Genomic DNA, 27,991 nt, shown 5'->3' on the forward strand with positions numbered 1-27,991 from the left:
GGGGAGTCCTCCAGAAAATATAGCAAAGCAGGCAAGGGTGCAGCTTCACACTATATCACAAAGTCCATAAAGGTAACACTTACCATGTGGGTAGCATTGTGTGTTCAAATTTGTCAGAAGTCTCCTCAGTTCTATTAGCCGTAACTCTCCTGCTCCAGTTTCGCCTTCTAGTTGGGCTATCGATGAAAGGCGATGGAGAATGGAAAGCTGGAGCAGGTTCAGGTATCTCATTGCTGACATAAAGGGGGGGAGTGCCCTGAGGTAGGTGGGGAGAAATGACGGAGGATTCAGGCACCTTTAAAATTAACAAAAAGGAACATTTTAATCACACACTATACCAGATAGTTCCCATCAAATAAAATAAAGCTCAATTGCCTAATAGTAAGCAAATGTAAAATGGGAAGTATTTGTTGCTTGATTGCAGTATTTCACAAAAGTCAGTACACCCCTCATATCTTTTCATGGGACAACACTGAAAATATGACACTTTGACACAATGTAGTCAGTGTACAGCTTGTTTAACTGTAAATTAAGTGTGCCCTCTAAATAACTAACACACAGCCATTAAAGGGAACCTGTCAGGTCTCTTATGCGTTCTAACCTACAAGCAGGGTGATGTGTGGCCTAGTAACCCCTTCCTACGCATCCCTGTGCTGGATTATTGTGTAATATGATTTTATAAAAAAACATTTTATAACGTACATGTTCCCTATGTAAATAGCAGAGGGTCTAGTCCACTGGGCGTTGCATACTTTACGTGGTATCACGCCCATGTGGGTGTGATACGATGGATTAATAGGAGCGATGTTACCGTCAGTTCCTGGAGATCCTGCACATGCGCGCTTGTCGTTCACACAGCCTTGATATCCGGGGGTTTACTCACCGGCTTCACAAGCGCACTGCGCATGATCAGAAGACTCCTGCGGTTTCGGCCATGCGCAGAGCGCGTCTGAAGCTGGCAAGTAAACACCCAGATATGAAGACTGCGCGAATGGCAAGCGCGCATGCGCAGGATCTCCAGGAGCTAACAGTGTAAATCCATGGTGTCACGCCCACAGGGGCCCGATACCGCGGAAAGCTCATGGCTTGCCATTCGCGTAGCCTTCATACCCGGGTGTTCACTTGCCGGCTTCACAAGCGCACGTCGCTAATGTAAATCCATGGTATCACGCCCACAGGGGCGTGATACCACGGAAAGCATGCAAATGCCCAAAGGGCGATGCGATGCCCAGGGGACTAGACCCTCTCCTATTTACATAGGGAACATGTAAGTTATAAAACGTTTTTTTTTTATAAAATCATATTACACAATATTACAACACAGGGTTGGGTAGGAAGGAGTTTCTAGGCCACACAACACCCTGCTTGTAGGTTAGAACGCATATGGGACCTGACAGGTTCTCTTTAATGTCTAAACCACTGGCAACAAAAGTGAGTACACCCCTAAGTGAAAATGGACAAATTGTGCCCAAAGTGTCAATATTTTGTGTGGCCACCTTTATTTTTAAGCTCTGCCTTAACTCTCTTGGGCATGGAATTCACTAGAGCTTTACAGGAGCCACTGGAGTCCTCTTCCTCTCCTCCATAACGACATCACTGAGCTGAGGGATGTTAGAGACCTTGCGCTCCTTCACCTTCCATTTGAGGATGCCCCACAGATACCCAATAGGGTTTAGGTCTGGAGACATGCTTGGTCAGTCTAGCACCTTTATCCTCAGTTTCTTTAGCAAGGCAGCGGTCATCTTGGGGTTGTAATCCTGTTAGAATACTGCCCTGCGGCCCAGTTTCCGAAGGGTGGAAATCATGCCCTGCTTCAGTATATCACAGTACATATAGGCATTCATGGTTCCCTCAATGAACTATAGCTCCCAACAGCCAGCAGCACTCATGCAGCCTTAAACCATGACACTTCCACCAGCATGTTTGACTGTAGGCAAGACACACGTCTTTGTACTCCTCACCTGGTTGCCACCACACATGCTTGACACCATCTGAAGCAATTACATTTATTTTGCTCTCATCAGACCACATGACATGATTTCAGTAATCTATGTCCTTAGTCTATTTGTCTTCAGCAACTGTTTGTGGCTTTTCTTGTGCATCATCTTTAGAAGAGGCTTCCTTCTTGAACAACAGCCATGTACACCAATTTGATGCAGTGTGTGGCGTATGGTCTGAGCACCCTTTAACCTCTTCTGCAATGTTGACAGCACTCATATCTCTATTTTGAAAAGACAACCTCTGAATATGACTCTGAGCACTTGCACATCACTTCTTTAGTTGACCATGGTGAGGCCTGTTCTGAGTGGAACCTGTTTTGTTAAACTGCTGTTTGGTCTTACGTTTCTTTAGCACTCTGAGTGTATAAGGGTGCCCGTTGGTTACTGGGCTATGTGTCAGACAATTTTTTTAACGCTAAATGTACATAGCACCTGCAAACCGCTATTAACCTGCAGATATGGGGTTAATCTGCAGGTTAATAGCACTCTGAATCTGCTCAGCGACTGCATATTGAACCCTGCTGTCAGGAAGAAATTAACTGTATTCCTCCTGGCATAATTCAGGTCTTAGTCAGAGGGGTGGGCGGCACAGGCTCAGTAACTGCCTTGTGCATGGAGAGTGGTGGCTGTAACCCCCCCCCCCCCTCCCGCACTGACTTGCAGCCTCCTCTAATGCTGAGCAGGCTGTCAAGCAGTGCACGAGGCGCGGTTACAGCCACCACTCACTATACAGAAACCCGAATGCTGCCGGGAGAAATAAAGTTAATTTCCTTCTGGCAGTGGGTTCAATGTACAGGAGTTGGGAGGATTTCAAATGCTATTAACCTGCAGATTAACAACATATCTGCACGTTAATAGCTTTTTTACACTTGATAGGTTCCCTTTAACAGTGGCGATTTGCATACCAGTTTTAATGCACGTGACTGCTGGGGTAACATATGCCAAATTCATTAAGAGGTGCACACTACTTAAAGAATTAGGTGCATCTTACAACTGGCATACACCAATGCCAGAAATGTAACTCCAGTCAGAGACTGCAGTAACATTTCAGGTGTAAGTTTCTACCCTAAAGTGGTGTAAATTTTGATGAATTTGATGTGTAGGTCTCATCAAGTTCTGCAGTCTCCTCACTTCCTTGTTGTTGGGGGGAGGGAGTCACTCCTCCTTCAATGACAGTTCTGGTCAGTTGCTTTCTGTTGAGCTTATGCTACTATGACAGATTTATTATCAGTGCTTGTTCTGAAGTGTTCACTGTTATCGCTATATTTGCATATGACAATAACAGAGCAATTAGTGTGGGATTCAAATTAAAGCTGCCATGAGGATTATGATTTTGCAGGACTGATAGGTCAGCAGCCGTCAGTGAGAGGGAGGTAAGCACAGCTAATTGCTGTTTAGAAATTAATGGGCTGGAAAGAGGAGGCTGGTAACCTAGCCTTTAATGTTGCATCTGCACACACTGGGCCAGGCTCTGATGGTTGATGTTAGTCACAACAAGCTGTACACTATGTAAGAGAAAGGCTCTAATTGTAGGGAATCAAAAGCAGATAGAACAAGGAAGTCAGTTACAAACTTGCTTATTTTTATCCTGTCTTACTAATTATACCAATTTCATAACGCGAGAACGCCCCTTTAAATAGGTTAAGTGTTTAGTAAGTACAAATGGATATTAAGCAGCCTCTATCATAAACTTACATCATCATCCTCCACATCTTGGATGAAGAAAGCTTCCCCATTTTCTCCAAGTCTCATTGGTAAATCTACTGTCTCGCCATTCACTTCTATGTCCACCTACAATGATTAAGAAAAAAAAATCAAATCATAGTTGGTTGCTACTGGAAAATCAAAAGATAGGTCTATCTGCTTTTCAGGCTTATATACTGTTTATATATTTTAGTGTTATTTGCTTTTTAGTTCTGCTCTATTAGGGCACAGCCACATCCAATTACTGCAACTACATTATCTACTTGGAATCTAAAGGCCACGTCTCAGTAAGCAACATCGCTAGCAACATCGCTGCTGAGGCACGATTTTTGTGATGTAACAGTGATCTTGCTAGCGATGTTGCTGTGTGTGACATCCAGCAACAACCTGGCCCCTGCTGTGAGGTCGCTGGTTGTTGCTGAATGTCCTGGGCCATTTTTTAGTTGTTGCTCTCCCGCTGTGAAGCACAGATCGCTGTGTGTGACAGCGAGACAGCAACAACTAAATGTGCAGGCAGCAGGAGCCGGCTTCTGCGGACGCTGGTAACCACAGTAAACATCGGGTAACCAAGAAGCCCTTTCCTTGGTTACCCGATATTTACCTTCGTTACCAGCGTCCGCCGCTCTCACGCTGTCAGTGCCGGCTCCCTGCACACATAGCCAGACTACACATCGGGTAATTAACCTGATTTGTACTCTGGCTAGGAGTGCAGGGAGCCAGCGCTAAGCGGTGTGCGCTGGTAACCAAGGTAAATATTGGGTTGGTTACCCGATATTTACCTTAGTTACCAAGCGCAGCATGCTTCCACGCGTCGCTGCTGGCTGGGGGCTGGTCACTGGTTGCTGGCGAGATCTGCCTGTGTGACAGCTCACCAGCAACCCGTGTAGCGATGCTCCGGCGATCCCTGCCAGGTCAGGTTGCTGGTGGGATCGCTGGAGCGTCGCTTAGTGTGACGGTACCTTAAAGCTACTTTACTATGTTGCATTTCTGCTGATGATCTCCTTTAGCAAAAATATTGCATTAGGATATGCAAATTTAAATACCGCTATGGATATTATTACAAAAAGAGGACAGTTTAGCCATATAGTTTTAAAAGTCTGCATTGCGAGCGGTGCTAAATTCTACTTCCGCCCCTTCCGCAGACTCAACAGGTCTGTGCATGCGCCCTAGAGACATTTCATATCTGTGCCGAGTGTTCACATAGAAAGGAAGAGCTATTGGTACATGGAGAATAATGCAGAGCTGATGTGTGGGCTTGTTAACGTGGCCACATCTCAGAGTAAATTTGATGAAATATTCTATAAGTCAACTAGGATTTTCTGTAAATACATATTATGTGTTCCCTCTACACTTACAGTCATCTCCGTTGAACGTAGTATGCCAAGTTTTCCAAATCGCACATGGAAAGGTGAAGATCGAAAAGAGCCATCTGGTTGTCGGACCACCACCACATCAATGGAACCGGATAATGTTGCTGGATTTACACCATTATAGAGGTCTCGCACTCTGCCCAGTACAGAGCCTGCTAGCTGCCCAACGTAGTTCATCTCCTTAAGACTGATGAAGAGAATATAATACATTTCTGTCAAGTTACAAGAAAGGTTTGAAGTGCAACTTACGTTTTAAAGATTTGTCACATGTTCTGCATGTACATGAACATTGGTGTACAATATATACCACCACTGTCATTCGTGGGGAGGATGATCACATTTTATTTAAAACAAACAAAAAAAAGATCTTTTATTCATGAACCTTTCAATGAAAACTTGGTTCCATTGGCTCAGAGAGCAGCACCAAGTCTCTCGGGGGCTTGGGGGAGCCCCTTAGGGGACTCTGTATGGCATGGGCAACCCTTTGATCTGAATATGAAATGTATGGTGCTTGCAATGCAGAGAAATTGAATACTTGAAGCCAAGTTCATCCACAGATTACAACTTTTATGGCAGAGGACATCTTGTCCTATTTTCTCATCTTAGAGAAATCTACGTCAGATGTGTATTCTATTGATTTATATTGGAACTGTATAATGTTTAATTTCTTCTCTGGAGGCACTGCAAACAAATCGAACAGTTGCAACGAAGTTTAACCACAGATTGCACCCTTTTAAGGGGAACCGGTAATGTAATAAAATGCAATTAACCTTCAAATATGGGGTTAATCTACAGATTGATAGCGTTCGAAAGTTACTCGGCTGTTGCACTAAAAGTCCAGCTGCTGAAAGGAGATGAACTTTATTCCTCCCAGCAGACTCAGAGTTTCAGTCACAGAGACAAGGCAGGTGCGGCTTCAATCACCACTCTGAACATAATGAGCGGCGGCTGTAACCACACCCCACCACTAATTGACAGCCGACTCTGTATTGATATACTGCTGAGCTGGCTCTCAGTCATTGCCGATGCGGAATTACAGCTGCTGCTCACTATATATTGAGTGGTGACTGAAACTGCTCCAACAGTAGCTCTATGATTGGAAGCCCGAGGCAGCCAGGTTAGCCAGTCTTTCAGTGTGGCAGCTGGGCAACTTTAGAACTTTATAAACCTGCAGATAACCCCATATCTGCAGGTTGATAGCGTACTTTGACAGCTGACACTACACAGCCGACATCAATCCCACAAACCATTTCCCTGATTGCAACCGCACCAGGGCAATCGGAAAGAGCAGGGCAAAGCGTCTCTTCTGAGGCAGCTGCGGGTTGCTATTTTTAGGCTGGGAAGAACCAAATAACTATGGGTTTTCCCAGCCTGATAATACCAGCCCGCAGCTGTCTGCTTTACCTTTGCTGGTTATGAAAAATAAGGGAGACACCACATCATTTAATTATTTATTTATTTGGTTAAATAGCTGCAAAAGCTATCTATTGCCAGAATCTATCTATCTATCTTTGCACATTTTCAACACATAAAAAAACATTTCATTTCAGTGTCATGCGTTTTATTCTGGTGCATGTCACACGGAAGTCACACGGATGAAACATGAATGAAACATGGATGTCACACACGTACATATGGATGGCCATACAGATTGACAATACGGACAGTGCAACACATGTATAATTGCAACTGATGGATAAAGGTGGCCTATCAGCCAGCTACTAACCTCTTAAATGCCACTGTCAATATCTGACAGCGGTATTTGACATGCGATGGCAGGAGGCTGTGCTGTTATGAGCACTTATTGGCGCCCCCAACTCAATTGCGGGACACTGAAGAGTTGTCATGACAGGCAGGGGTCGGCTGATGACCCCTGTGTCTGTCATCACAATAATCCTGTGAAAGCCAGCCTGTGGCTGGCATTCATAGGAGACTGTGATTTCAGACTATTGCAAGTTCAAGACTGTGATTCTCAGACTATTGTTGGTTCAGGTCCCCTAAGGGAGCTATTAAATGCTGTTCAAAGTAGAAAAAAAATGTGCGCTGAGCAGTAAATGAAAACATATGTACCAGCTGCATCTCTAGGACTGAAAACCTGAGCTGTTGGGAGGAAGAAATATAATTTCCTCCCAGCAGCAAGGCTTTCAGTGCAGCGGCTATATGGCATCAAAATGCTGTTAAGCTGCAGATTAACCCTATATCTGCGGGTTAATGGTGTTTTTTTTACATGACAGGTTCCCTTTAACAGTTAAAGGGAGGGGAGCATGCTGCTTCATGGGTCACTGTTTGAAAATAAGAGATTTTAATGGATGGATACAATGGAACACACAAGGTCACTTAGATTCAACTGCCAACATTTAAAAATAATTTTCAAGAAAACATTTTGGATAGAAAGGTGCATCAGACGTAAAGAGCTGTACGATCTCAATGCCTTCGCATTCATACTTATTCCATAAAGGTAGGTCTGGAGAAATATGGCTCCTACATGTTTTGCCATTTTCAATTACAGAGCTCTAACATCCAGTGGTTCTAAAATCCAGCCATCCAGTATCTATGGAAAATAATTTATGTTCATATGAAAGTTTTACGTTCCAAGCTCAAAAGTGAGGGAACACATCATGCAGGATTCTTTACTCTGGAGACATGTGATTGACTTCATAGGACATATAATAATGCTCAGTGCTCTAATTGACCTATTTTATTTTAGACCTTTTCCCTATTATTCAGCAAACAATGAATAAAACATTGTAAAGCTCAGAAAACAAATGCCACGCTGCTCATTATTGGGCGATAGAAATATACTAAAAGGAACATGCCAGCTGAAGCATGCTGCCCAAACCATGGGCAACATGTATCTGACACTGGCTGCATGATTTCAGACTCTTCCTGCCCACTACTTTTGGATGACAGGTCTCTTTCTGCATACGTGGATAGGGAGAGACCTGTCACTCCAGGACAGTGGGCGGGGAGAAGCTGCCAGGGTCCTGCCTGGGCAACTAGCCTCCTGTGTGGCTCGGTCCCCAGCAGCTTGTAAAGCATGTTTTTCTCTGAAATGCCGCAGCATATAGAATGAAACATTCCTGGCTGACATTGTGCGGCTGGTGTCTGATACACGCTGCCCGTGGATCTGGTAGCATGTATCAGCTGTCCGGTTCCATTTAAGAAACAGAGTATCAAACTCAATACCATGTTACTGCCTTCACTTTATTTCTTTATTCAAAATATTTTCTGTAATTTGTAATCACATTTTGTAGAAATATGCAGCAAAGTCCACAGATAAAACTTCTCCTGTGAGCATATCGTTAGTTTGTTTACACTAGACATTTCCACAGCGGAAATTTACTGTGTGTGAGGGAGGACTATGGAAGGCATCATAGTGTGCTTTGGGTGCATCATACTATGTGGAGGAAACTTTGGGAAGCACCATACTTTATGGGGGGACTGTTGGTGGCATCATATAGTGTATGTGTGGCGCCCCTGAGTATATCAGGGTGCCAAAGGGTATTGCACCCCCTAGGGTGCACGGCCTACCCCCCATGATTCCAGGTTCTTAACAAACCGGTGTCACTCACATCAGCACAAATCCCAATCAAACCTCACATCCTGTCCTGTCAGACACACCAGTGGGTTGGATAAACGGAATAAGGCCACCCACCTAGGGGTCAGGCAAACTGGTGGGAGGGAAGGAAGTCAGTTTCAGTTAGTGTTGAGTAAAGGTTGGAGTGAGAGACCTCAAGGAGTGAGGAGCTGGGAGTAGTAGCTCCCGGGGAGCTAGACTGAGGTTGGGTCACAGACGGTAGTCCAGGACCAGAGGAGTTGGGGACCGGTGGCAGCGACATTGGAAGGGTGCAACAGACATAGTCTATGAGGACTGTCGGCATCTGACATCCAAAATAACTGACCGGTACTGAGGACGACGGGGTACAGGACCCTAGATCAGAAACCAGTTCATCGTCCTGATAATTAACCTGGGAGGGAGAGTCTCTTTTTGAACTTCCCTAAGAGCTCAAAGAATGAAGGCGACAGCACACCACGGGGGATAGGGCTTTCCAGTAACGCGGCCCACTAAAATCCAAAGTGACAGCCATCAAGAGCACAGCTACACTAACAATATAGTGAGCGGGGCCCCAACAGCTTCAAGCCAAGAGGCCACACAGTGAACTAACTTGTGCACGGAGGCAGCTCTGGATTACCCAGTGACACCGGTGGGAGCGGACACCTGGACGGGCTCCCACCATAGAGGCTGTTATGCATAGAGATTTTAGTTTATCTTCAGTGTGAGTGTCTGCTTTATAATTCTCATCCTGCACCACGACTACCCTCAGTGAGTAACCTGGCTCCCGTGCACCCTGCGCTCCAAAACATTTCACCAATAACCCCAGAGGCCAGGGCCCTTCCATACCTGCGGAGGGACTGACACCTTGCTGCTTCCCACCATCTGCCCCGATACTCCTTCCAGCAGCAGCGGTACTCCCAGTGACACCGGTGGGAGCGGACACCTGGACGGGCTCCCACCATAGAGGCTGTTATGCATAGAGATTTTAGTTTATCTTCAGTGTGAGTGTCTGCTTTATAATTCTCATCCTGCACCACGACTACCCTCAGTGAGTAACCTGGCTCCCGTGCACCCTGCGCTCCCAAACATTTCACCAATAACCCCAGAGGCCAGGGCCCTTCCATACCTGCGGAGGGACTGACACCTTGCTGCTTCCCACCATCTGCCCCGGTACTCCTTCCAGCAGCAGCGGTACTCCATTATCACAACCCGCAGGTGGCGTCACGAACTTCACCCCTGTAAATAATCCCCTTTCAAGCAACTGAGTGTCTGCCGAGCCCGAGTCCGGACCCCTTGAGCAACGACCACCTCGGATCCGAGCACCCCGGTCTGCGCCGGGGCGGCACACATGGACTACAGACTGTAGGGGCAACATAACGTGTGTGGTGACTGTGAGGGGTATCATACGGTGTATGGGGGGAAATGTAGGGTGCATCATACTGTGTGTGGTGTGCTTGATATTGTGTAGCGAGGACTGTGAAAGGCATCATACAGTGTGGGCAGAATTGTCAGCGGCATCATGCTGTGTGGGGGAAATACACTGCAGGGGAAATCATACTGTGTTTAGGGAGGGACTATGGGAGCATCATACTGTGCGGGAGTTACTGTGTAGAGTATCATACAGTGTGGGTGAGGTGACTGTGGGGGTACATTACTCTGTGTAAGAAGGACTGTGAGGGGCATCATACTATGTTTGGAGGACTGTGCGGGCATCATGCTGTGTATGGGGGACTGTGGAGGCATTATAGTATGTGTGTAAGGACAGTGGCAGGCATCATACTTTGTGGGAGGACTGTGGGGGCACCATACTACATGGAAGTGACTAGTATGGCATCATAATCTATGTAAGAGATTGATAGGCTCATCATAGTATATTTAAGAGGTCTCATACTGCATGATGGAGACTGTGTGAGGCATTACAGTGAGTGGGGGACTGTTGGTGCATTCTACTGTGTGAGGCAATAGGATGTCTACGGAAAGGTGGCCTCATACTATGTCTTTGTGGAATGTGGGACAATTATATTGTGTAGGGGAGACATTTTGGGGGAACATTAGATTGTGAAGCATCATACCATGTGGAGGGAAGACTGTGAGTTGGATCATACTATGTGTGTGGGGAGGGGGGCTGTTGGGTACATCATAATGTGGGGAATTCTAGGTGCTGCCCAAGTAGATAAGTATTCGTAGTTATGGTGCTGTAATTGATACTGAAGGACCAGCAACCATTAGTATGACATTCCATGTGGATTGTCTTACAAATAAATCAAGCTATCAGGAAAAAGTGACTCTCTGTGGTTTATACACAAGCATTTGTCATAAGACTAGAAGAAGTAAACAAGTGTGTCAGACAAACAAGAGGCATGAACTGAAGTGGCAGGAAATAAAATTGCAAATTAGAGAACTGGTCGGAGCAGATGTCACATACACCCAACGCTGACCTAACAACTGTGGAGGCTGAAGCCATCTGTTGGCACACACAACACATCACAATTTCTGAAGCACAAAAATATTTTCACATCGGAGCTTTAGAAAACACCACATTATAGTTAATTATAATATAATGATAAATGTTCAGATCAACAAGTGCTCTCAGCACATTTAGACACATTTTACTCTTATTTTTTTCCCTTTTAAACTTCTATAACCCAACTCACTCCCTGCATGAGATGGAATCAATTACATTAGAGAGCAAATGTCTCATGGACAAGTAAAAAAAGTGCCTGTAATAAAAAAAAACCCAACCAAAATAGTGCAGCTATTCAACAAGATATTCGGAAACCCCTGCCCACCACACGTGATTTGATTTCGGCCTCATGTCATGTCTCTCTATGTGTTCTAAACCCTAAAACCAATGACAGAAGAAATGAATAAGATTTAAAGGGGTTGTACTAAGTTTGGAAATGATTCCTATCCATTAGGTAATGGATAGCTTCCCAATAGCTTGGGGTCCGACTCCTGAGACTCCCACAGATCAAGAGAGCAGAGTCCACTCATTCATAATGGGAGTGCCATAGACCATCTAAGCAAAGTTCTCTTCTTCCGCTGGTTCCATTGAGAATGAATGGAGCAGAGGTATACATGCTTGACCTCTATTCCATTCACAAGGGGCTCTTCAGTACTCCATTCTCAGGATCAGTTGTGAACCCAGCGGTTATCCTCTTATAAATAAAGGAAATCTTCCAAAACTGGTAAAACCTATTCATTTATTTTGTAACTAGGGCATTTGTCAATTGGTGTGATGTATGAGGCCGCAAATGAACCAACAGTTCTTGAAGTTCATATGCTGGAAGCAGAAAAATGGGAAGGTGTAAGCATCTAAGCGACTTTTATAAGGTCCAAATTGGATGGACTACTTGGACTACTATAGATGTCTTGATGGATCAAAGAATCTCCAACTTGGCAAATCTTGTTGGCTGTTCCAGTAAGCAGCTATTAGTATATTAGTATCTACTAGAAGTTGTCCAAGTAAAGGTCATGGGTGCCTAAATGTTATTGGTGCATGAAGGATAGCCATCTGGTGCAATCCTGTAGAAAAGCTTCTGTAGCAAAATATTTCTATTAAAGTTAAGGCTGACTATAAGAGAAAGGTGTCAGAACACATAGGCCCCGAATCACCAAGACCAGCATTGTTCATGTTGTTCTTGATGAGGGGGAGTGGTGGAGTAATTGGCACCTAATTCATGAAATGGCGCATGCCCCTTAATGAATTTGATGCATTTGAAAAATGGTGGGCCTCACCAAAAATCTTACTCCAGTCATGGAATAAAGTAAGATTTCTGGAGTTTTGGTACGACACAGCTCATCATGAATAAGACGTACTATATCGTCACATCCTGTCCTGCTACAGCTGCATCCATTTCAGTGAATCTGGATGAAGCTGGCATTGCAGAGAAATTTTGCGACTTATCAAAGTGTTTTATGCCACACCTTAATGTATTACAATTTTCTGGGAAAAGGTAAGCAACATCAGAGAACTGTCATTGTGCCCAGCTGACCACTCTACACCATTGAAAGGGCCTACATCATGCTTGTCACAGTCAGAAGTGGACTTTGAAGAAATGGAAAATGTTCAGGTTTGATGCATGACATTTTCTCTGACAACATATAAGCTGCCAGGTGCATGTGTGTGTCGCGGGCGGCTGCCGCGCAGCGGCAAAGGGGCTGCTCGGGGCGCTCGGATCTGGGATCGTGTCTGGTCTTGAGTGGTGACCGGACCCGGGACTCGTGCAGCCGCCCGTCCTCGCAACAGTGAAAGGGGGTATTTACAGGGGAGATCGTTTTTGTCTGTGACGCCACCCGTGGGTTGCGGTGATGGGATGGTAGCACTGCCGCTGCCTCTTGTGCAAGTGCTCGGGACCGATGGTGTTGGGCAGCAAGATGGTATCCCCTCCACGGGTAGGGGAGGTGTAGTCCCGGGGCCCAGGTGTAGGTGGGGAGCAGTGCTGGGGCGCCGTCGGCAGGTTAGACCGGATGATACCGGTGTACTCATGATTAGGAATAATCCACACAGAGTCTGTACTGTAAACCAAGGCCGGATGCCGGTTGCCGTTGGAGAGGTGTGCTGGTCCCGCATACGGGTTATTAAGGTACGGACCCTTCCTCCAGCACTTGTGTCTTGCTGTGTGTTGATTTAACCCGCTTGGAGCGGGAGAAATCCGCTCCCCTGTGGCTTTGTACACAGAGGGAGCCGTTGCCCGCAAAATCTGACCCTTGGGACTTCAGTGGGTTCTGGCAGACACCCTATCCCCTGCGTTGGGCTTCAGTTTCGCTCTATGGGCTTCTCCAGGACAAGGCCTGTAACCTTGTTCCTGACTGGTGAATTAGCAAGGGGCTTGCAACCTTCCTCATCCTAGGGTTCAGGTATCCCGCCTGTGCACGGCCTGCGGACCGGATTCCCGCTGTCGGTACTGGCGGGCTACAACCCTGCCCCGGTCCACTTCAGGTCTCCCGCAACCGGATCTCCGTCGCCTGTGGCCCTACACTGCCGTCTGCCACCTAGTCGGTTCTCCCGTGGTCCAAGGGCTCCGACCCTTGACCACTCTGCTACTTCAGCTCCTCACTTCAAACTTCAAACTACAACTTCACTCAACTCCCTCCTCAACTCTTCTGTTGTGTTCCCTCCCATGACACTTCAAGACCCCTAGGTGGGCGTTCCCATCCACCTGGTCCCGCCCACTGGTGTGTCCCTGTTGTCATGGGGGGGTGACTAGGCTTTGTGGCTGGTGTTCCTTTGTGTGGGATGTGGTGTTGAATCCCAAGGAGGAGGCGATTCCTGTACCCTTGGTGGGAGGTACAGTCATCTATGACTACCTGGTTTTGCCAGTGCGTCGCAATCCCCCTTGCTAAAACACAGCCCATCCGCGAACTGTCCGGCACCGGTATTTATTTTTCAGGAACTGGAAAAAAGGTAAAAAACATTTAAAACATTAAAACATTTTACATTTCTTCCCTTTATGGGAGGCACATGGCTTAAATGTTACTTAATGTTTGACATCACCCTTTTCCTTTTGTCCCGCCACCCAAAACACCTGAACTCACCCTCGGTGCCACCGCTAGTCATAGGTGATACACCGTCCCGTGTTCCTGTGGGTGTCTTTGTTAGTGTCCGGGTAAAAGTTCCGCACCCTGTGTCACCCCAAAGGGTCCCTTGGACCGGAACCCTTTAGCCTGGAGGGTAGTCACAGGTTTCTGTGGTGACTGGGCCTCGGCCGACTCCACCGCAGGCCCTTCCTCCAACCAAACTCTCTAGCGGGTGCCGCCTCCTGGCAGTGGGGTAACAAGAAGGTAGATGGGGGGTTATTTACAAGACCCAAGAAAGTTTTTGGGGTGGTTTCGCCAGTCCTGAAACCATGGTCCATGTTTTTAACTGTTAACCGGGTAAACATCAAGACAACTTTAGACTCACTACCTCACTTCTTGTCATGAAGGTGACGGTGGGAGACGAGGCATGGTGTTTCATCAACCACGACCCACTTTTTGACATCTAGGGTGAACCACCCCCACTCTCCGCAATGCCGGGTGTAGCTCACCATATCCCCGGGTTCCAGATCTCGGTCTGGGTGGTCGGTTGGTAGGTGAGGGGCCACATCCCTCCGGGACACAAATATTTCGGAATCCAGTCCCAGCTCGTAGATGAAACCCCATCCTTTTTGGGGGTCGAAGTATTGGACCTGTCCTCTGTATGTCGGCCCCCGTACCCGGAAGGTAGCCTGCCGCAGGTAATCCTTCTCTTTGTAAGCGCGGGCAAGCACATCCGCCTTACGCTTCTCTCTGGCAGCGATCTCCCTGTGTAGCTGCTGTTGTTGCCGCTCCCAGTACGGGGCACGGGTTCCGTGCTCCGCCTCCTGCTCAGGAGCCAGGCCCACTCGGATGCCCTCTGCGCCGGCTACGACGGGCCTCTCATACTGCCGTGGGCCCCAGTGCTCAACGGCCTGCTCCGCCTCTCTGCAGGTGCACTCCGGCTGCCCCACAGCTGGGACGGGATGCTTGGGAGCGGCTGGTGTTGTGAATGTTAGTTATGTCTTGGCTGCTGGGAGGCTCCCTCTGGTGGCCAGGAAGGGTTTGGACAGAGACCAGGTGTGTTGTGCAGTGGGTGTTTCCTTTCCTAACTCCCTGCTTATTTAAGTCTTGGTCTGATTGCAGGCTGTTGCCGGATGTCAGTTGTTCTTTGTATCTCTAGCCTGCTTAATCCTGCTCTACACCACATCCACTCCAGATAAGTTCTTGCTCTTTATTTATTGTCTGGTTCTTTGCTTATCTGGGTTTGTCATTTGTTGTGGTTGGTTTCAGTTTATTTCCTTCCAGGGATTTTCCCCCTCAGTGGATTGTTGAGGAACTCCCTGCAGTTCTGTGTGGAGTATAGCTCCTTTGGGTCCAGGTGTTTGTGGCTTGTTGAATTTGTTATAATTCTTGTTTTCTGTTCATTGGTATGGCAAGGGCACCTGGTATAGGACGGAGTTCAGATCGAGCGATCTGAGGGCCTTTTTGTACTATCAGGAAGTTGGTATTTTGCAGGGTTTTTCTCTGGCTACCATCAGTCCCTTTCCTGTCCTTTCCTATTTTAGTCAGTGGGGGCCTCACCTTTTGCTAATCCTGTCATCTACCTGTGTATTGTGTTTTTCCTATATCACCGCAGTCTTTGAATGTGGGGGGCTTGCTATTCTTGTCTATTTTTTGAGGCAGAGAGTTATTCATCTTTCCTACCTTTAGGATAGTTAGTTCTCCGGCTGGGTTCGCGGTGCACAGGATGTTAGTTCACTCCTCGGCTACTTCTAGTTGTGTTGGTTAGTAAGGGGATGGCGGCCAGATTAGTTGCCAATGCTCTTGTCCCCTTTTTGTCAATGATTTGTGGTGGTCTTCCATGGTTCCGGATCATAACAGGCTGGCTCTGCCGCCGAGCTAGACTCTAAAGGCTGCTTTACACGGTACGACCGATTGTGCAATTTCACAATCGATCGTACCCGCCCCCGTCCTTTTTGCGTCACGGGCAAATCGCTGCCCATTTCGCACAAAGTCAGTAACCCCCGTCACACATACTTACCTCTCGTGCGACCTCGCTGTGGGCGGCGAACGTCCACTTCCTGGAGTGGGAGGGACGTTCGGCGTCATAGCGACGTCACACGGCCACCGGCCAATGGAAGCGGAGGGGCGGAGATGAGCGGGACGTAAACATACCGCCCACCTCCTTCCTTCACATAGCCGGCGGCGGCCGCGTGACGCAGGTGAGCTGCTGTTCATCGTTCCCGGGGTGTCACACGGAGCGGCGTGTGCTACCCCGGAAACGATGAACAACTAAATTAAACGATATTATGGAACCTAGCGAGCAGTACACGACTCACGATTTGTGAGCGATACTGCGTCGCTAGGAGGTGTCACACAGGCCGGCATCACCAGCAATGCCGGATGTGCGTCACAAAAACCGTGACCCCGACGATCTATCGCACGATACATTGTCTGGTGTAAAGCAGCCTTTAGTCTGGTGCCGCCTCCATTGCGGCCGGGTGGACTGTCGGGGCCGACGTCATCACTGTTGCGGCCGGGCGGACTGTCGAAACCGACGTCATCACTGTTGCGGCCGGGCGGACTACCGGGGCCGGTGAAGACGTCATCGATGTTGCGGCCTGGTTCTGGGCTGGATGGGATGTCGTCAGGGTTGCGGCCAGGCTTGGGGCCGAGACGAGTGCCGGATCGATGGTGCAAGCGAGGTCTAAGGTCCTTGTTATTGGGTCCTCCTTCGTAGATAAGATGGGTTTTGCTACCATTGGCTGGGGTAGCGGGTCAATCGGGGTACTGACCACGGACACGGGTGGCGAGGGAGATGACGTGGCGAACGGGGGCAGGCCGGACCCCTCAGCCGGGACGGCCGGTTCCTGGGGAACATAGCCGCTCCTCCGAGGTCACCTCCATCTCGCGCGCCCGGACAGCTGCAGTCAGATCCTTCATCTCGGTCGTCCACCTCGTCAGGATGAAGTGGGCTTGGGCCCGGATCCTGCGGCACATCTTTTCTGTCTGCTCCTCAAACCAGTCGGCGGTTCCGGGAACGGGACCCTCCACACGCTGGTTGTCGGATCTCTGAGACATCCTGCCGCTTGTGTGTCCAGGAACGGAATTGTGCAGAGTTCTGGTGTCCCTGTCCTTTATCCTCTCGGATCACATGATGCTCCCCCTTGGTTTTCAACAGCAGTCTCGCGGGACCCACTGTCCTCTGCAACTTCCTGCTTTTGGAGTCACCGGGTTGCACCTGCGTTCTTAGGGGCGGGGCTTCGGATTAGCGCCTTTTTCGGGGAAGAATATGATGGTGTTGTTGTTTTGGCGCCAAAGATGGCGGGCAAGATGGCGGCAGTTCAAGATTTTTGAGCATTTCACGAAATTCAAAGCAAGGCGCATGTCATCCAGGTCATGGATGGGGTAAGAATCCTGTTTGTGACGCCAGGTTTTTGTTGTCGCGGACGGGTGCCGCGCCGCGGCAAAGGGGCTGCTTGGGGCGCTCGGATCCGGGATCGTGTCTGGGGCTCGAGTGGTGACCGGTCCCAGGGTTCGTGCAACCGCCTGTCCTCGCAACAGTGAAAGGGGGTATTTACAGGGGAGATAGTTTTTGTGTGTGACGCCACCCGTGGGTTGCGGTGATGGGATGGTGGCACCGCCGCTGCCTCTTGTGCAAGTGCCCGGTACAAATGGTGTTGGGCAGCAAGATGGTATTCCCTCCACGGGTAGGTGTAGGTGGGGAGCAGTGCTGGGGCGCCGTCGGCAGGTTGGACCGAATGATACCGGTGTACTCACAATTAGGAATAATCCACACAGAGTCTGTACTGTAAACCAAGGCCGGATGCCAGTTGCCGTTGGAGAGGTGTGCTGGTCCCGCACACGGGTTAGCAAGGTAGGGACCCTTCGCTCCTGCACTTGTGTCTTGCTGTGTGTTGATTTAACCCGCTTGGAACGGGAGAAATCCGCCCCCCTTTGGCTTTGTATACAGAGGGAGCCGTTGCCCGCAAAATCGGACCTTTGGGATTTCAATGGGTTCTGGCAGACACCCTATCCCCCCGCGTTGGGCTTCAGTTTCACTCTCTGGGCTTCTCCAGGACAAGGCCTGTAACCTTGTTTCTGACTGGTGAATTAACAAGGGGCTTGCAACCTTCCTCATCCTAGGGTCCAGGTACCGCGCCTGTGCACGGCCTCCGGACCGGATTTCTGCTGTCGGTACCGGCGGGCTACAACCCTGCCCCAGTCCACTTCAGGTCTCCCGCGACCGGATCTCCGTCGCCTGTGGCCCTACACTGCCGTCTGTCACCTAGTCGGTTCTCCCGTGGTCCAAGGGCTCCGACCCTTGACCACTCTGCCACTTCAGCTCCTCACTTCAAACTACAACTTCACTCAACTCCCTCTTCAACTCTTCTGTTGTGTTCCCTCCCCTGACACTTCAAGACCCCTAGGTGGGCATTCCCATCCGCCTGGTCCCGCCCACTGGTGTGTCCCTGTTGTCATGGGGGGATGACTAGGCTTTGTAGCTGGTGTGCCTGTGTGGGATGTGGTGTTGAATCCCAAGGAGGAGGCGATTCCTGTACCCTTGGTGGGGGGTACAGTCATCTGTGACTACCTGGTTTTGCCAGGGCGTCACATGTGTCTCTTACCCTAATTAGTAGGAAAGAAGGACGGTTAGTGATTCTACTGCGCTGCCAGCCAAAGATTATTCAAAATCGTGGTTTAAACTTGTTTTGAAACTGCCTCGCTTCATTACGACCTGAGAAAGAAGGAGAAGCTATTTCCATTGCCCCATCTGTGCCCACCAACACATTCCAATGGACAGCCGAGGGCCTAAGAAAGCTGCGCTAGTATGGTTACCCCCTGCAGAGTTGCACACTACAACCACTAACCATCCTTCTCTCCTACTCATCAGTTTTCTGAGCCTGTGGATTTGCAGCTGTGGTCATTTACATTCCCATTTCATCCACTGAGTTGAGCATGTATGATTATCCTCGTCCCCTTTTTTCTCAGATAAAACCCATTGCGCTGTTTCTCCCTCATAGCATTGTCTCTTACGGTACCGTCACACTTTAGCGACGCTCCAGCGATCCCACCAGCGATCTGACCTGGTCAGGATAGCTGTTGCGATGCTACATGGTCGCTGGTGAGCTGTCAATCAGGCAGATCTCACCAGCGACCAGTGACCAGCCCCCAGCCAGCTAGGTAACTAAGGTAAATATCGGGTAACCAAGCGCTTGGTTACCCGTTAGTTACCTTGGTTACCAGCGCACACCGCTATGCGCTGGCTCTCTGCACTCCTAGCCAGAGTACACATTGGGTTAATAAGCAAACCACTTTGTTATTTACCCGATGTGTACTCTGGCTACTTGTGCAGGAAGCCGACACTGGCAGCCAGAGAGCGGCGGACGCTAGTAACCAAGGTAAATAACGGGTAACCAAGCAAAGGGCTTTGCTTGGTTACCCGATATTTACCTTGGTTACAGCTTACCGCAGGCTGCCAGATGCCGGCTCCCTGCTCCTGCACATTCAGATCGTTGCTCTCTCGCTGTCAAACACAGCGATGTGTGCTTCACAGCGGGAGAGCAACGTCCAAAAAATTAACCAGCACTGTGTGTAACGAGCAGCGATCTCACAGCAGGGGCCAGATCGCTGCTCAGTGTCACACACAGCGAGATCGCTAATGAGGTCACTGGTGCGTCACAAAAACCGTGACTCAACAGCAATCTCGCTAGCGATCTCGCTCTGTAAGAAGTACCCCTTACCCTGGAAAGAGATAACACCAGGATACGATACTATGATAAGAAGGCATCTATAGGTCAGAGATGTTCTTGTGACATGAGGGGGACGTACACAATATTCGACAGCTGGTTTACGGATGACCAGTAAGTGCATATTTCTTTATCATTCTGGATTTCCAAAATGGAGCATGACAGTTTAATAGATCTCTAGGCCATCCATAAAAATCAGAGCCCATACTGCTTCCTTCTCTCCATACCTCTGATTTTATATAAACATATAGTATGATTTAGTATTCAGAATAAAAAAAAACTATGGAGTCACATGCCATGGTAGGGATGTAGCCTTGTCTAGGAACATTGCTTCAATGAGAGAAGATAGTGTTTGACAGGAGTACCATGAATCGGTACATTCTGGGACATGGTCTAATGGAACACTTTATGTCGTAGGTTAGAAACGAGATAAGATGCTTACTAGCAATGTAAGAAACTACTAAATTTACACAAACCACAGCCCAAAGCTTGCTTATAGGTTTACAAGTTAAGGGATTGGACTTATTACTATCTGTTTCCCCTCATGTTTACAAGTTGCAGCCACATGAATTTTTTGGGAAAAATCATAACAAAAAATTACAGGATTGTGAATGTGGCCTAAAGGAAACAAAATTGGCAAAAATTAAGAGACCACTGCAAAATTGTCAGTTTTTCAGATTTTTCTCTTTATACGTCTATTTTTGAGTAAAATATAAATTGTTCTTTTATTCTATAAACTACTGACAACATGTCTCTGATTTTCCAAGCAATACATTTTGTATTTATTTTCTGAAAATGAGAAATGATCAAAATAACAAAAAAATGCATTGCTTTCAGACCTCAAATAATGCAAAGAAAAGAAGTTCATAATCATTTCGAAACAACAATACTGATGTTTTAACTTAGGTAGAGTTCAGAAATCAATATTATGTGGAACAACCATGATTTTTAATCACAGCTTTCATGCGTCTTGGCATGCTTTCCACCAGTTTTTTTTCACACTGCTTTTGGGTGACCTTATACCACTCCTGGTGCAAAAATTTAAGCAGTTCTTCTTAGTTTGATGGCTTGGGACTATCTTCCTCCTGATTATATTCCAGAGGTTTTCAATGGGGTTCAGGTCTGGAGATTGGGCTGGCCATGACAGGGCATAGCGCATTGTCCTGCTGGAAAAAACAGTCCTAAGAGTTGGGGAACATTGCCTGAGCAGAAGGAAGCAACTGTTTTTTCCAAGATAACCTTGTATGTGGCTTGATTCATACGTCCTTCTAAAAGTTTAATCTGCCCAATTTCTAGAGTAAAGGGTGCTTTACACCAGACAATCTATCGTGCGATAGATCGTCGGGGTCACGGTTTTTGTGACGCACATCCGGCATCGCTGGCGATGCCGGCCTGTGTGACACCTCCTAGCGATGCAGTATCGGTCACAAATCGTGAGTCGGGTACTGCTCGTTAGGTTCCATAATATCGTTTGATTTAGTTGACCATCGTTTCCGTGGTAGCACACGCCGCTCCGTGTGACACCACGGGAACGATGAGCAGCTCACCTGCCTCCCGCGGCCGCCGCCGGCTCTATGTGGAAGGAAGGAGGTGGGCGGGATGTTTACGTCCCGCTCATCTCCGCCCCTCCGCTTCTATTGGCCGGCGGCCGTGTGACGTCGCTGTGACGCCGAACGTCCCTCCCACTCCAGGAAGTGGACGTTCGCCGTCCACAGCGAGGTCGCACGAGAGGTAAGTATGTGTGACGGGGGTTACTAACTTTGTGCGACACGGGCAGCGATTTGCCCGTGACGCAAAAAGGCCGGGGGCGGGTACGATCGATTGTGAAATCGCACAATCGGTCGTACCGTGTAAAGCAGGCTTAAGGTAATCTTCTCTGATGAGTCTAATTTTCAGCTTTGCCCAACACCTGGTCGCCTAATGGTTAGACGGAGACATGGAGAGGCGTACAAGCCCCAAGTGTCTTGCATCCACTGTGAAATTTGGTGAAGGACCGGTTATGATCTGGGAATGCTTCAGCAAGGCTGGAGTTGGGCAGATTGAACTTTGCGAAGCTGTGATTACAAATCATGGTTATTCCACAAATTATTGATTTCTAAACTCTTCCTGAGTTAAAACATCATTAGTATTGTTGTTTCTCAATGATTATGAACTTGTTTTCTTTGCATTATTTGAGGTCTGAAAGTAATGCATTTTTTTGTTATTTTGACCATTTCTCATTTTCAGAAAATAAATGCAAAATTTATTGCTTGGAAATTCAGAGACATGTTGTCAGTAGTTTATAGAATGAAAAAACAATTTACATTTTACTCAACTATATACCTATAAGGAGAAATATCAGAAAAACTGAAAATGTTGCAGTGGTCGCTTAATTTTTGCCAGAGTTGTATATATAGATAATCTGGGCAATTTGTTATTTTTGTGTAGTCGCCCTTTAATTTAAAAGGAGTCGACCTAGTCTATAGTTCCTAAAGCTTTGATACCAATCCATGAAGAATACTAAGCAGCCCATTCCTGCCTATATTCCACTAAACTGGCACCGTGCTTTGTGCAACAAGTTACTCAGCAATGACCTATACCCAGGAAGGGTAAATCACTCTGCCGGCCACAAAGAAGCCCTGTTCCTGGTTCATCCTGTTATGTTCCAACACTGCTGGCTTCTTCCACCGCTTCTTGCTCTGCAGAGTACAGAAACTTACAGGGTGTGAGAATACATTGTGGGATTAATCTGTTTCCGGTTTAGTGTCCAAATTTTATAGACTTCAATTAAATTCATGTGTTTTACAGTAAGAACAGCCAGCTGTAGAAATACGATTATAACCGCTGCTATTATGGCTAAGGAAGATCCGTATATAAATGAGTTATGGGGAGAAAACCAAGCAAGGTCACCAAATAACAGGCGCAGAAAATGAAAGATTTAAAGACACTAATACATAATTTCCCATGGTATCCAAACATGCCAGTGTATACAAATGACCCCACCACCCAGATTACAGAATTGTTTATAATCCTATAATCATTGCCGTAAGGTAATGACCTAATTACAATAAGGTCATAATAAATAAATATGTCAGCTCTTCCACCATAGAACAAAGCTATATGATGTAACCCAAAGCACAAAGAATATGTTTCTTTTGGTAAAATAAGGGTTAATTGGCTGTCATTTGCAAATTCATGGAGATATTCTCTGCCAGCTATACGTCTTTGGGAGAAAACTTCAAAACATACAGTGCCTTGCAAAAATATTTGGCTCCCTTGAATGTTTAAACCTTTTCCCATATTTCTGGCTTCAAACATAAAAATAAAAATTTTAATGTTATGGTGAAGAATCAACAACAAGTGGGACACAATTGTGAAGATGAATGAAATTTATTGCTTATTTTAACCTTTTTAAAAAAATAAATAACTGAAAATGGGGGCGTGAAATATTATTTGTCCCCTTTAAGTTAATACTTTGTAGCGTCATCTTTTGCTGTGATTACAGCTGCAAGTCGCTTGGGGTCTATCAGTTTTGCACATCGAGAGACTGAATTTCTTGCCCATTCTTCCTTTGCAGCTGGAGCTGAGTGAGGTTGGATGGAGAGTGTTTGTGAACAGCAGTTTTCAGCTCTTTCCACAGGTTCTCGATTGGATTCAGGTCTGGACTGTGACTTGGCCATTCTAATACCTGGATACGTTTATTTGTGAACCATTCCATTGTAGAGTTTGCTTTATGTTTGGGATCATTGTCTTGCTGAAAGACAAATCTCCGTCCCAGTCTCAGGTCTTTTGCAGACTCCATAGAGGGGAGGGGGGCGGCTGCTTAGCAAAACACTTGCACACTAGTAAAATATGTTAGAATCCGTGATATGGATTGCGAGCTTCCATAGTTTGGACCAAATTATCAACTAATATCTCACAATTGTGGTATGGCACATTTTATCCATTTTTTTCAGGATGTGTATGGACCTTTTGATTTTAGGTAGTATATTGGTGAGCCTGTCATGTGTGATGCATGTATATAGTGCTAACTGACCCGCCTGGCCTAGTGTTTTGAGTCATTTATAGGCCACAATTCAGACACTGGGCATCTCGCTTATCTGTGTGAGATGCACTTGTATAGTGATGATTAGCAAGCCTGACCTAGGTTTCTGGCATTATCTATAAGTCACAGTTCAGACACTGTGCATCACACCTATCTATATGATGGGCTCCCAGTGCAAGCCTTATTAGTGTGCAAGTTTTTTGCTAAGCAGCCGCCCCCCTCCCCTCTAGGTTGAATGGGTTGTGTGGCTGTGACATCAGGATCTTGCACCTGGGCTGCGGCCGCCTTCAAGAGGAAGGTTTACTACATTCTGTTTGTGCATACATCATCTGGTCTGGCACCTCTGGTAGGTTTTTCTTTTTTGATATAGTTCTATGTGGTTTTTCTTTTTCAGACTCCAACAGGTTTTCTTCAAAAATGGTCCTGTATTTGGCTCCATCTATCTTCCCATTAATTTGAACCATCTTCCCTGTCCCTGCTGAAGAAAAGCAGGCCCAAACCATAATGCTGCCACCACCATGTTTGACAGTGGGGATGGTGTGTTCAGGGTGATGAGCTGTGTTGCTTTTTCACCAAACACATCCTTTGGCATTGTCCCCAAATAGTTCGATCTTGGTTTCATCTGACCAGAGCATCTTCTTCCACATGTATGGTGTGTCTCCCAGGTGGCTTGTGGCAACCTTTAAACAACACTTTTTATGATATATCTTTGAGAAATGGCTTTCTCCTTGCCACTCTTCCATAAAGGCCAGATTTGTGCAGTGTATGACTGATTGTTATCCTATGGACAGACTCTCCCACCTCAGCTGTAGATCTCTGCAGTTCATCCAGAGTGATCAAGGGCCTCTTGGCTGCATCTCTGATCCGTCTTCTCCTTGGTTGAGATGAAAGTTTGGATGGACGGCCGGGTCTTGGTAGATTTGCAGTGGTATGATACTCCTTCCATTTCAATATGATCGCTTGCACAGTGCTCCTTGGGATATTTAAAGTTTTGGAATTCTTTTTGTAACCAAATCCGGCTTTAAACTTCTCCACAATAGTATCACAGACCTGCCTGTTGTGTTCCTTGGTCTTCATGATGCTATCTGCGCTTTAAACAGAACACTGAGACTATCACAGAGCAGGTGCATTTATACGGAGACTTGATTACACTCAGGTGGATTATATTTCACATCATCAGTCATTTAGGACAACATTGGATCATTTAGAGATCCTCAATGAACTTCTGGAGTGAGTTTGCTGCACTGAAAGTAAAGGGGACAAATAATATTGCACGCCCCAATTTTCAGTTATTTATTTTTTAAAAAAGTTTAAAATAAGCAATAAATATCATTCAACTTCACAATTCTGTCCCACTTGTTGATTCTTCACCATAAAATTAACATTTTTATCTTTAAGTCTGAAGCCTGAAATGTGGGAAAAGGTTGAAAAATTCAAGGGAGCTGAAAACTTTCGCAAGGCACTGTAGCTATATACATGAACCCCAAGGAATATACAGTATAACTGATATGCAATGCTTTATTATTAGTGAAGGGCGAATAGTAACTATTTGTGTTTGGATTATTCGTAACGAATCCCAAAGTATTATTCTGGTATTCATCATGAATACCAAACCTAATGTAAGTCAAAGGGGAACTCGAGCATTATTCTTGTCGCGATGAATAGTGGGACTAGTACTCGGTATTCAGTAAGCATTATCCGAACACACATAGCTACTAAATCGCCCATCACTACTTATTATATGATGTTGCTATCAACCCTCTGTTTGCGTATGTATTCTGGTAAATTGTTGATTCATAGCCTATGCTTTCTATTCATCTAGAATGAGGTCTTTCAGACATCCGTGATCATCAGTTGGAGCTCGTATCGAAATTCACTGACTGACCACGCATCTCATGAATTGAGTGTGACAGTCTCATAGAAATATATGAAGCGGTCACGCTTGAGTCAGGAGATATGTGACCAGTCCGTGTGTTCAATGCATTGCAATCCAAGATTAGACAGATGATCATGGACGTCTGAAAGAGCCCTTACTTTGCTCTGTGTGTGCTCTCAGCCATGAGCTGTGCACTCCTGTTGCCTGAACAGCGTACCCCTCAATTTGGGTGATCGTTCAGGAGCCAGAAGATCGTTGATCTGCTTGCACTTAAAAAGGTACTGAAATATAAAAAATTATAAAAGTTTTGCTACTCTTAAAAGTCTATCAGATTGCCATTTCTGATGCCAGTAGAGTATGGTAACATCTGGACATAACATTTTTTGTGTGGTCACCATAGCTGCCAATGCTGTGAAAAAAACATGGAGCTGGAGGAGTGCTTATATCATACAGTTACTTGAATCTTCAAAGTACAACTGCATTTTTTGGCCGAATGTAAGCTTTTCCTGAGGTAAGATTATTCTACTCAACCACAATTTTGCAAAGTCTTATTAAATTTGGCCACCCATATGTGGTATAATGGAAAGAGATCCTGAACATCAGCAGTTAGTCAATTTAAATCATTAAACATGTAGGATAATGAAGATACATCCACTCTGTCCAGAATGGGGCTACACTTTTTAGTTGAAAATACTCAGACATAACATTAAGCCTTTTATGAAGAAATGCTAATGTATCCAATATAGCTGGCATCTGGGATAGTAAAGATCTGTTCAGTCCTCATAACTAAAACACATACGGGAAAACATAGCCTACCAGTTTGGAAGTAATTTATTCCATTGTGAAATAAAAATACCCCCTCTACTTACCTATAGTGTCAATGCTTTTGCAGCGACTTCGGCACATGATCTCACGTTCATTGTGGTCATGTGTAGTTGTGTAACTAGAGGTCAATGGGCCCCGAAGCAAAATTTGGACCTGCCCCCTCCTCCCACGTGGTGGTTAGATGTATGTGTATGTATGTATACATTTGGCGTTCTAAATCCTATAACAACATACAAGTTGCCCTCCCCCCATTATGTAGTAATGTTCCCTATCCTGTTCTAATCTACCCCATCCTGGGCTCCTTCCTGGTAAATATGTCCCTATCCTGGTATATATGCCCCCATCCTGGTATAATGCCCCCCATCCTGGTATATATGTCTCCATCCTGATATATACGTCCCCCATCCTAGAATATATGTTCTCTATTCCAGGCCACATCCATGGGATATATAACCCTGTCCTGGTAAAAAGTTCCCTATTCTGGTAAGTAGGTCCCCCATCCTAGTATATATGTCCTCCATCCTGGTATATATGTCCCCATCCTAGTATATATGCCCCCATCCTGGGCCTAACAATGGTATATACCGTCCACATCCTGGTATCTACTGCCCCCATCCTGGTGCCTTCCTGGTATCAACTGTCCTACTACTGGTATCTACTGTCCTTCTGCTAGGGCCCTCCTGGTATATACTGCCCCCTCCGGGTATATACTGTCCCCTTCCTAGTATCTACTGTCTCCCTCCTGGTATATACTGGCCCCTCCTGGGATTCTCCTGGTATATACTGTCCCCCTTCTGGGCTCCCCCTGCTATATACTATTCCCCCTGGTATATACTGTCCCCCTCCTGGTATATATGTCACCATCCTGGTAAATATGTCTCCTTTCTGTCTAACGCAAAAAAAACCAAACATTGTAGTCACTCTCCCTGGCTCCCATGTTGCTCGGCTATCTCCTGTGTAGCCTGCGCACAGTGGCTGGCAAGTTTAATTGGCGTTGGTGCTATGGCAATGCATAACGTCATTGTCATGCGCAGCCTTCAGTCACTGGGACACAGATGAAAGCTGCCGGCTTCTGATCGGCTGGCAGCGTATATTTCAGTACAGGGACCGACATGACTGTGCCGCGATGCATTTCAGCTGGATGCGCGCCATTTACATGGGGGAATATAGTAATTAAGAAGGGGTTATCTGAGAAGTGGACAACCCATTTCAATTAGAAATGTAGTATAGTTCTCCTGATATAACCATGTCTCTTACCTCATGTGCTTCGAATTGCAGGTTGGTTATCAATAGTTACAACCACAAGCATCTATCACTATATGAGTGGACATAACAACATAGCTATATCAGGAGACATATACTACATTTCTAATTGGAGGTATTTGCT

The 27,991-nt window shown here is 46.4% G+C and overlaps 1 protein-coding gene across 1 annotated transcript in view; it reads right to left on the bottom strand.

The window, feature by feature from the left end:
- The window catches only part of LOC142311419 (phosphatidate phosphatase LPIN3-like), an 88,510-nt gene that overhangs the window by 39,170 nt on the left and 21,349 nt on the right, over positions 1-27,991 (bottom strand). Inside the window, exons 2-4 of the mRNA XM_075349819.1 lie at positions 5,060-5,261; positions 3,696-3,791; positions 84-295 (exon numbers count right to left, since the gene is read on the bottom strand). Of these exons, the coding sequence (XP_075205934.1) occupies positions 84-295; positions 3,696-3,791; positions 5,060-5,251 (500 nt within the window). The 5' untranslated portion in view covers positions 5,252-5,261. The remainder of the gene's footprint in view (positions 1-83; positions 296-3,695; positions 3,792-5,059; positions 5,262-27,991) is intronic.

Source organism: Anomaloglossus baeobatrachus, chromosome 5, assembly GCF_048569485.1.
Source record: "Anomaloglossus baeobatrachus isolate aAnoBae1 chromosome 5, aAnoBae1.hap1, whole genome shotgun sequence".
Classification (NCBI taxonomy): domain Eukaryota; kingdom Metazoa; phylum Chordata; class Amphibia; order Anura; family Aromobatidae; genus Anomaloglossus; species Anomaloglossus baeobatrachus.